The sequence below is a fragment of the Silene latifolia genome, chromosome 5, assembly GCF_048544455.1.
Source record: "Silene latifolia isolate original U9 population chromosome 5, ASM4854445v1, whole genome shotgun sequence".
Classification (NCBI taxonomy): Eukaryota; Viridiplantae; Streptophyta; class Magnoliopsida; order Caryophyllales; family Caryophyllaceae; genus Silene; species Silene latifolia.
In genome coordinates, this window is record NC_133530.1 from 88,724,578 (window position 1) to 88,735,305 (window position 10,728).

The window sequence follows — 10,728 nt, forward strand, 5'->3', positions numbered from 1 at the left end:
TATACGCCGACGTGACCTCGGGGAGGGCAACATACCGCCCGACCCTCTTCAGGATAACAATTTTGTACCCCTCACCGAAGGAGAAATGGCCTCCGAAAAGAGTCGCACTGAGCAATGGCGAATTTATTGGTCCCGGACACGGTCAAGACCAGATCCTGCGAGCCTCGCCATGATCCGGGATAAGCGGCCTCTCACCATCAGAAGGAGTCCTCTCATCATCATCAGCATCATCATCCTCATCCTCCCATTCCTCCAAAATTGGTGGATCGACTACGGGAGAAGGACACCTAGGGCCCCCAGACCTTATCGGGATGGCATCTAGTACCCCTCCTCGTCAAGACGCGACGGGAACCCCCGACGCGAAGTGCTAGTCCGGCGTCGTGAGAAGACATGATAGCAATGATTACGTAACAAAATAAGAAGTGAGAAAATTTGTTTGTTTACCTTGAAGAAAAACACTCGCCGGAATAATAACTCAAAATCAAGACAAAGAAGCCCTTGAAAGTTTAGAGAGATGAAAATTTCGGAGAAAAATTTGAGAAAATGAAATTGGTGGCCAATTTCACGGAACAACCGCCCTATTTATAGGGAAAAGCCCATGAAGAAGGACCAATCAGGGAATGACCCATGAAGCGTCGGCCAATCAACGAACAAACACGTGTCGGACATGCAACCACGGAATGTCAATCGTCGCAACGATCGAACGTCAATCAATGCAATGATGATCAAGCGTCTTCAACACGCCCCTTCATATCTCTCGCCTATTCATCTTCCTCAACAAATTCCTAGGTATCTTGCTCTCCGCCGCCACATGATCAACCAAGCTAGGAAGCACCGGCCGGGGGCAATCAAAAACAACCGGCACTCCCAACCCCGGTCTCGGCCAGCGTCACTTTCTTTTCCACATCGGATGCCCTTTACACATCCATGTGGATGGGGATATGGTACGGCCTAAGCGAAACCAGGCCGAGGTAGAAGAAGCCGTCTGAGAAAAAGTTTCGAAATTACTTTCGCAGAATATACGCTCAACATACATCGGAGCCCATACCACGGCATAGACTACGCTGCGGGGCAAATTGATGGGGCATATTCGCACCGTGACTAAGTCGGACATTGAGCAAGGTCAAAGATATCCACAGCAAGTCAACGACTTAGACAGTCTAGCCGATACAACCCATCGGCCTGTCACCTGGGTATTGGCCTGGCAACTAGCCAGCCGGGATACATATCCGCGTACTCATATCCAAGACCCTCGGCCGGCCTGCCATGGGTTCATCGGCCGAGGGTAGAACGGTCTTTCCACCTGCTAGCCACTTGGCCACTTGGCCACTACGTGACAAAAGGTGAAAGTCTATAAATACTCCTCAACCTTCATTGAGGAAAGGATCCACAATTTAACCTAAGAATCACTATTCATCTGGTAATATCTTCCTTATCTCTCTACAATACCTCATTAGCCAAGTAACGACAACTTACCTCTCTAAGTTTACTGACTTGAGCGTCGGAGTGAGTACGCTCGGCCAAAGCCGAGCCCTCAGTTTGTTCATCGTTTCAGGAGACCGCAAGGAGATTCAAGAAAGACGCTATTCTACAAGCCACGCGGGTGGAATAATACTTTTCCGAATTACACCTTAACAAGATTATGATAATGAGTAAAAATTGTACTGCGAAAATAAATTGCGTTTTTTATTTCCAACCAAATTTAAAAAAAATAAAAAAATCAATTTCATTCATTTAAACAATTTAAGTAGTATTAAATGAAATTTATATCGAGAGCCCGAAAAAATGCCACGTTGCCACCAACAATAAAACCAGAAAAAAGAAATACACTCCGCGAATTCAACGGCTAATAATCTTATCCTTCGAAGGGCAAAAATGGCGGGTGTTTTTGCGTTCGCATTGTCGCCATTAATGGCGACTTCGAGCTCAATCAAGGACCAAGAAATTATTAAACCTTACAGCAATTCATCTTCTTCCGATGAAAAGATTAGGAATTCTAGGGTTTTGATATTAGGAGGTACCGGAAGAGTCGGTGGTTCTACCGCCATCGCGCTCTCTCAGTTGTCTCCCGGACTTCGCATCGACGTCGGCGGCCGCAATCGGTAATTAATTACTAAGCCTTACTGTAATTCATCATCTTTCGATCATGTGTTATTTTGTTACTGTCAAATACTCCCTCCGTCTCCGTCATTTGTTTACCTTTCTATTTTGGAAATACTTTTGATGAATAATTTGATCCTCCCCACTCAATTTGGTCTATTTGTCATCGAATAATTGGTCGTCTCCTCTTTACTTGGTTTTTGTGCCAAACCCAAAGGTAAACAAATGAACCGACGGAGGGAGTAGCTGTTATTACAAATTTGGACTTAATTTTTCGATTTTTGGTTTAATATACCCTGTAATTGCTGAAGTAATGTTGTTGGTATCATTGATTTTCGATTAGAACTGGAGTAATGTTGTCTTCGATTAGAGCTGGAGTAATGTTTGTTCGTATCATGCTATTGTCGGTTTTCGTGATGTTGTTTTCGATTAGAATTGGGGTAATGGTATTTGTATCACGGTATTGTTGGTTTTTGTATCATGGTATTGTTGGTTTTCGATTAGAACTGGAGTAATGTTGGTTTCGATTAGGATAGGAGTAGTGTTGTTCGTAACATGTTATTATTGGTTTTTTATTAGAACTGGAGTAATGTTGTTTTCTGTTAGAATTAGAGTAATGTTGTTCTTAACATGTCATTGTTGGTTTTCGATTAGAACTGGAGTAATGTTGTTCGTAACATGTTGTTGGTTTTCAATTAGAATTGGAAAAATGTCGATTAGAACTGGAGTAATGTTGTTTTCGATTCATGTTATTGTTGGTTTTGGATTATGGTTTAGGTAAGTAAACTAAAATGACTAACTACAATGGCTGCATTTCTTATTTTTGTGAAATAGTTGTCATTCGGTGTACAGCCTCTATTTATCTATATTGCTATTTGCTAATAAATCTCACTCCTTCACCTGTAATTACGGGGTACCGTTGAAGAACTGGAGTAATGTTCTTGTTTTGCTGGTGGTTTATGTGAGAGACTTAGAGGACACCATTTTGTTCCAGGAGATAAGCTTTTATGGTTGTTTTATACTTGTATGAGTGTTTTGATGTTAGTTTGTCAAATGTTCCCAATAACTGAACTGTTATAATCAATGGTAGGGAAAAAGGAGAGGAAATGAGGAAGAAGCTTGGGGAGAAATCGAAGTTTGTTGAAATTGATCTTAATAATGTGGATGCATTGGAAGCTGCTTTAGAAGGTGATTTCATACTTGTTTAATTCTGGAATTGTTGATTAGGTTTCATTTGAATGCTTAGGAGGGCTAGAAGAGCATTCTTGCTGTTGCTTTTGCATTTACTTTGGCTTGCATTAGATCTTCTAAATGGCGTGGTAGAAATTAGAGTAATCACGTTAAGCGTCAAGGTTCAGTCTCACTCCCACCTCCTACTTGTGATTCCAGAGCAATGAGCAACTCTGAACCTCGTGTTAGTCACCCCTTCCACGCCGCAAAGACTGATCAGATTAACTTATGGCTTATATTTAAGGAATTTTTGGTGACCCCTTCTACTTTACTTCTTTTTATTCAGGTGATTGACCGTTTAAATAACAGCCATACATTATCTGGCCTATCTTGTGTTGTTGTATATGGTATAACAGTACACAATGGGAAGTCAGGATTGAAGATTTGCATTTTAGTGGTCAAACGTTGTCAACTCTGACCGATGTTTTTGCAGAGTGTACAATAATTTAAACTTTTAGAGATGGTCATGTGAAATAGTTGCTTTGATTGATCAAACATGACAAATATTATATTGAATCTCTACATATACTTGGAGAAGTTCATGGTCAATGTTTACTGACCAGCAACGTCAAATGGGGACAATAAATTTAGGACAATGGTCGCATTGTACTTCATATATACTAAGGGATCCTCTCAATTGTATGGTCTCGGAGCATGTATAATAGGAGCATTCCATGATGCTATCTAAGTGCTCTCCAAATTGTTGGAAGCAAAATGTAATAGTGATATTTACCCTCCCAATTGCGTGGTTTAAGAGTGTAATAATGTATAGTAGGAGCTTTCCAGGATGATATCTATGTGCTCTCCAAATTGTTGGAAGCCTTGGAGCGCAGAATATAGTTACTATTCAGAAAAAAATGTGCTGCCTGCTCATAATAATTTTCTATTTAATGGAATAAATTGTTTGCGTTCTAACTTCTTGCTACTTTCATTGCAGATGTTGATCTTGTGGTTCACACTGCAGGGCCTTTCCAGCAAGCAGAATCATGTAGTGTACTGGAAGCTGCTATTCGTACCAAGGTGAGAAGAGGTAATTATCGAAATTCAAGATACTTTTAAATGTTAGGTGCCATTTGTGCTGTGACGTTCTAACAGTTGTTTGACAATTAATATGCTTTGGGTATTTGATTGATTCACGCTTGTGGATCTTCTTACAGACGGCATATGTTGATGTTTGTGATGATTCAAGCTATGCTTTCCGTGCTAAATCTTATTGCAAAGATGCAGTGGCTGCTAACATTCCAGCTATTACAACTGCTGGGATCTATCCTGGAGTGAGCAATGGTTCTCATATTTTAACAACCTATATTTCCTCACTTTTATCCCTTTTTACTTCCTTAATTATTGACTCAGCTCATTCAGTCATTGTATACACTTGTGAAATTCCTAATATCCTTAGGGTAAAAGTTTGTGGGGGACACCTGTATTAACTTGTGAGATTTAATGGAGCTCTCATCATCCGTCTAAGTTTTTGTAAAAGATATTGTATGTTATTAATGCAATTTAATTTTCTTCCTGTGAAACTATGATGACAGTGATGGCTGCAGAACTTGTGAGAGCTGCACGAGATGAAGCGGAAACTGAACCTGAACGGCTCAGGTAGTAATTCTTCTTCCTGAATATCTTAAGATGATGTTCTACAGTGCCTTATCTTTTTGGCGTGTCAGTCATCTGTTAAACTCTTTATGCTATCAACAACTAAGAGTTTCTTATGAGCGTTTATGAGGTCTTATATGGTGCATGCTGTTTTCAGATTCTCATACTACACAGCAGGTACTGGTGGTGCCGGGCCAACAATATTGTCTACCAGTTTTTTACTTCTAGGAGAGGAAGTGATTGCTTATAAGAAAGGTCTTATTCTTTTCTCTCATTGTTTGGTCGACTTCATTTGTCATCCTTGTCGGTTTTCTAATGAGCCCTTGTTGTGGATACAGGTGAAAAGGTGAAACTAAAGCCTTATAGTGGGATGGTTAATGTTGATTTTGGAAAAGGGATCAGAAAAAAGGACGTATTTTTGTTGTAAGCTACTTGGTTCATACTGAATACGAAGAAGTATTTTTTACTGTAGAAAGAATAGTATAATTATATGCAACAATATCATTTTCCAGGAATTTGCCAGAAGTTCGAAGTACGCATGAAGTTCTTGGAATACCAACTGTCAGCGCCAGATTTGGGACTTCACCCTTCTTCTGGAATTGGGGAATGGTGATAATGACAAACCTTCTATCACCGGTAAAATTAAGTTTTTTTTTCCCCTTGCTAAGTTTGGATGCAATTTTTAGAAATCACTACATTGGAGGTATTACTGTTGCTCTATAGAAACTTGTTTGGTCACCTTAGCTCTTTGTCAAATAAAACGTGAAAGCTAGGTAAACCCAAAAGCGTGTTCTTTAAGCTAATTATTGGTGGCGGCCGGGTACCTTGTACTTTGGTAGCATATGGTAGTATCTATCTAGTCATGGCCGGGTAGAGTGTGTTGGGGGTGTCAGAATTACGAATCCTTGCCCCTGTGTTAAGTTCACAGAGCAACTGTCTATCAAGAATTGTATCAAATGTCTGGTACAAAATCACAATAAGAAATGCAGCCAACTTAGTGAGCCATTTTATTTAATTCTCTCATTATACGTCAAATTTGCTTATTATTACACCTATGCATGTAATTATGTAAATCTGGTATATCAAACATGGAGGCTTCACCTTCCCTGATTCACTTACACAAGCATAACATGCAGGAATTTCTGAGGGATAAGAAAAAGGTCCAGCAGTTAGTCGAGTTATTTGACCCAGTAGTTCGAGCAGTTGATGGCATAGCTGGAGAACGTGTTTCAATGAGAGTAAGGCACTCTTGCATTGATTCTATAAAATCACCACGTTCAGCCTTAAAAAAATTCCCTTTCTCTTCTGATGAATTATAGATTCAAAATCAGAGAAAGAGGCTTCATTATTTGAAGCATAAGCTTCTCATCTGGTGGGATATATGCTTAATATCTTCCATTTTTAACAGGTCGATCTGGAATGCTCAAATGGACAGAATACAGTTGGTATATTCAGTCACAAGCAATTGTCTGTGTAAGTATCAACAATATGTATATGCAGTTCAAGAAATGGGTTGAATAAACTTTGGAAGTTTTTGTCGTGCTGCTACGCTGCAGAAAACGACAATAACTAACATAAAAAGTTGCTGGACCTCTCAGAAGCAGCATATTCTGAATCTTTTGCATCAGTGATTTTTTCTGAGTTTATAAGATCACAGAAACTTATTACGAGACTCTCTCGCAGTCTACGTTGAATCCATTGACCATATAACTAAAGGGAGAATACAAAAAAAAAAAAAAAAAAAAAAAAAAAGGTCTCACATGTGAGACCGTCTTGCTGTTCAAACAGTAAATTTAATATGCGTGTTTTTACGTCTTTCAGATCAGTAGGAGTATCTACCGCTGCATTTGTTCTTGCAGTCCTCGAAGGTAGTACGCAACCAGGAGTATGGTTTCCCGAAGAGGTATGGTAGAGGCTCGTCAATAAGTCATTAAAGAGTGAACCATAGGTATTTTATGCTCATGCTGTTTTAACAGTGAACTCTTGATTTATATACAGCCTGAAGGCATTGCAGTCGAGGCTAGGAAAGTTCTATTGGAGCGCGCTGCTCAAGGAACATTCAATTTTGCGATGAACAAGTAAGTATACATACACGTTTTAAATCTTTTATTGCCATTTTTTTTCTGCAAAATCTTACGTATGTCTCTTGATTATCGAACATTTTACAGGTCTCCTTGGATGGTGGAGTCTAATCCGAAGGAGCTCGGTTTAGGAATATACGTGTGATTTTTGCTCAGCTACAAGACGACAATTTTGAACTTTGTCGCTTCTCTACATGTCGGGTTCAATGGTTCACGACAACTGATAATTCGGCAGAAAATCACAATTAGTCGACGATTGGCAATTCACGACTCGAGGTTCAAGTCAATGTAGATAGGTGCATTGCTAAATACTTCCTGCTCAAGCTTTTGTAAAGTATGCTATAATAGTTTACAGGCATATAAGAGTGAGAAATTTCACCGCTATGATGTTCAGTAGTTTAGTCAGTAGAATTCTGTATGATGATACTCACTTTCGGCATAAATAAACACTTCAAAAGTCTACATTGGTAAAACTTGCATGACTTGCATCCAGTGACGGAGCTAGGATTTTAAGACAACGGGGACAAAAGGGAAATATTGTAAGGGGGCCTTGAAAAAATTCAAAAATTTTAACTAAATATTTCGAAATTTTCAAACTACAGCGGGAGCGACCGTCCCTAGTAGCCGCCCCTCGCTCCATCACTACTTGCATCTATGAAATACGACGACTTTATATTACGTAGTACTTTGTAACTTGCATGTTTCATGTGTTGTTATTATTAAATAGTTCGTAATTTGTATGTTTCGTGTGTTATCTTATCTTTATTAATTTAGAAGACAATGCTGAATGGAGAATGTGCCACGTCATTTGCACAACTTTTTTTTTTTTTTGGAAATTCAGGTTATGGTGGGTCCCGTTGGTGGGCAAAGAATTTATTTCTTCAAATCGTCTGCCAATACAACCATGCGACAATTTCCGTCTTAAAAAAAATTTATGAAATAATTACATACAATCGGGAATGAAATTAATTGCATATAATCGGAATGAATTAAAAAACGGAATAAATGAAATAAATTACATATAATTGGAATGAATTACATAATTAATAATAAAATTACATAATTAATAATAAAATTACATAATTACGAAAATAAATTACATTTAATTACGAGAATGAATTACATATAAAGGGAATATATAATAGAATTAATGAAATTAATTATTACAAACAATGCGAATAAATTAAATAACTTAAATAATTTTTAAAACTAGATAGTACGATGTTGTTGAGCGCTTAGTGAGAGATCTATGTGCCGAATATGGTGAAACTCTTACTGATGTTAATCCGTCTGTAACTGGAAATGAACATTCACCCGGTAGTTGTGGTTTTAACGATCCTATTTACGTTGAGAATGTTCATTTCCAGTTAAATCACTGATATAGAACTAGTATTAAATAATTACAATAGGGATGTAAAAATAAAATATTCATCAAAAAAAATTCATACCGTCCTAAATACAAGCTCGTGCAATTTTGCACAGTTCCAAGACTATACAACTGGATGTACAATGAGCATTCTACATCCAAGGTTATTTTAGTCTTTTTTCAAATATTTTTGCAAAAAAGGTAACTAATTCAATTTTCAATCTAATCCTCATTCTCTCTCTGACTGTTTCCATATTTTTCTAACTTCTCTTCATCTTCCTCCATCATTCAGTTAATGAATCATCTTCTCCCTTAAATTATTATAATTAATTGATTATGCGGAACTGAGCATCATCTTGAAAGAATTTTTTTATCCAAAATTTATAATGCATGAAAATAGTTGAAGCTCGTATTATTTTTACATTAGCTCGTATTCTTATCTAAATATCTCGTATTCTTATGTGCTCGTATTTTAAAGCTCATGATCATTTTAAGCTCGTATTCTTTTTACATTAGCTCGTATTCTTATCTTAATAGCTTGTATTCTTATGTGCTCGTATTTTTAAGCTTGTGATCCTTTTAAGCTCGTGTTCTTTTTACTTTAGCTCGTATTCTTATCTTAATAGCTCGTATGCTTATGTGCTCGTTTTTTTAAGTTCGTGACCCTTTTAAGTTCGTATTCTTTTTACATTAGCTCATATTCTTATCTTAATAGCTCGTATTCTTAGGTGTTCGTATTCTTTTAATAATAGTTCGTATGATTGTTGTTAGATGCGTTTTTCCTCCTTGATGATAATGTAAATTGCTTTCCTTTCACCATTTTAGAATCAAAATTATGAAGAAGAGAGATTTGTCGACTGTCGTTTAAGAGAAATTTAGAGAAGGGAAGGAAGAGGGTTTGTCGACTGAAGAGAAATCAGAATTATGGAAAAATAAGATGTGTAGAATTTATTTTTATTTTTGTTTGGCTTAGATAGATATATAAAATATACTTCCTCCGTTCAACTCCACTCTACCTATTTCATTTTTGTGCGCTATTCACGATTATGTATTCAATTTCGATTTTCTCTCGATATGTAAGTGGCAATATATTCATGTGAGATCTTGTTTGATTCGTCTTTACGAGTACATTAAAAATATCTAACTTTTATAGTTTTTGCAAATACGTAGCTAACGATATTTAGCGCGTAAAACACGCGTTGATAAACGTGAAAAAAGAAAGTGGTAGAGTGGAGTTGAATGGAGGAAGTATGGACCTGTTGTACAATACTACTGTACAACAGGATGTAGAATCCTATTTATGAATTTTGCACGGGTTTAAAAGTAGTTATTAAATAAAAAAAATGAATAATTATGAATTGCTAGCCATAGCAAGGCAGAGGAGCCAAGTGTCGCTTAAGCTAAGGGCCCAGGTGGATATTTGACGTGGGGTCCAAGACATATGGCATCACGTATGTGGATCACATTTACACCTCATTATGTCTACAATTTGATGCAAAATGGTAGAAAATGCTTATGTAGTCTGCAATTCATGCATTCTATTTATAGTACCAATGTGACTTTTATGCGGTAAATATCTTTAGATACGTATTTGTAAAAATTATAAAAGTTAGATTTTTTTTAATGTACTCCTAAAGACGAATCAAATAAGATTCCACATGAATATATTTTAACTTATGTATCGAGAGAAAATTGAAGTTGAATGTCCGCTTGTGAATAGTGTGCAAAAGAGAAAGATGCAAAGTGGAGTTGAATGGAGGGAGTACCAGTTAGTGGTGGAGCTTAGAGGCTAACAGGGGCGATCGTCCTTTTGTTGGATAAAATTTTCGAAGTTTTTAGTTATATTTTTCAAAAAAAATTCAAGTGTACTTTATAAAATTAGTCGTTCGTCCCCACTAAAATTTTTCGTCCCCTAAATTCAAATTCTAGCTCCGCCACTGCTATCAGTTGTATGGATGTATAATCCTTTTTTTGTGTAGTTTGTCAATTGAGTTTATGAAATCATTATTAAAAAATGCAAATCTCGTTTGGGACGCTCATAAATTTGTAGCCTCTCACAAATCTCTCTCCCACTTGCTATTATTTTAATTTGTGTGAGAGATCATAAATTTATAACGTCAAAAATGAAAATTTGTGATTAAAAAATGCATGTAATAAAAATACTCCACATTATTTGTAGCCTTGAGTTCTAGTTTTAACTCGAGTAAACCATCAATATTTGATTGGGCAAGTTATCAGGTCGAATAAATGCTCAATAAAATGTATATATATATATATTATATAAAACTCGTAGTTTAAATGTTTAATGTTCCTTTTTTCTTTTACTATAGCTATACAAGGAATATTAACGGATTT

The 10,728-nt window shown here is 37.0% G+C and overlaps 1 protein-coding gene across 1 annotated transcript; it reads left to right on the top strand.

The window, feature by feature from the left end:
* Positions 1-1,792: 1,792 nt before the first annotated feature.
* On the top strand, positions 1,793-7,467 carry LOC141657811 (uncharacterized). The gene is made up of 13 exons (XM_074465156.1): positions 1,793-2,102; positions 3,191-3,288; positions 4,268-4,350; positions 4,488-4,614; positions 4,866-4,929; positions 5,084-5,181; positions 5,265-5,349; positions 5,439-5,562; positions 6,063-6,164; positions 6,335-6,399; positions 6,748-6,829; positions 6,925-7,004; positions 7,095-7,467. The coding sequence occupies exons 1-13, from the start codon at positions 1,876-1,878 to the stop codon at positions 7,150-7,152; spliced, it is 1,293 nt and encodes a 430-aa protein (XP_074321257.1). The 5' UTR covers positions 1,793-1,875; the 3' UTR covers positions 7,153-7,467.
* The last annotated feature ends 3,261 nt before the right edge of the window (positions 7,468-10,728 follow it).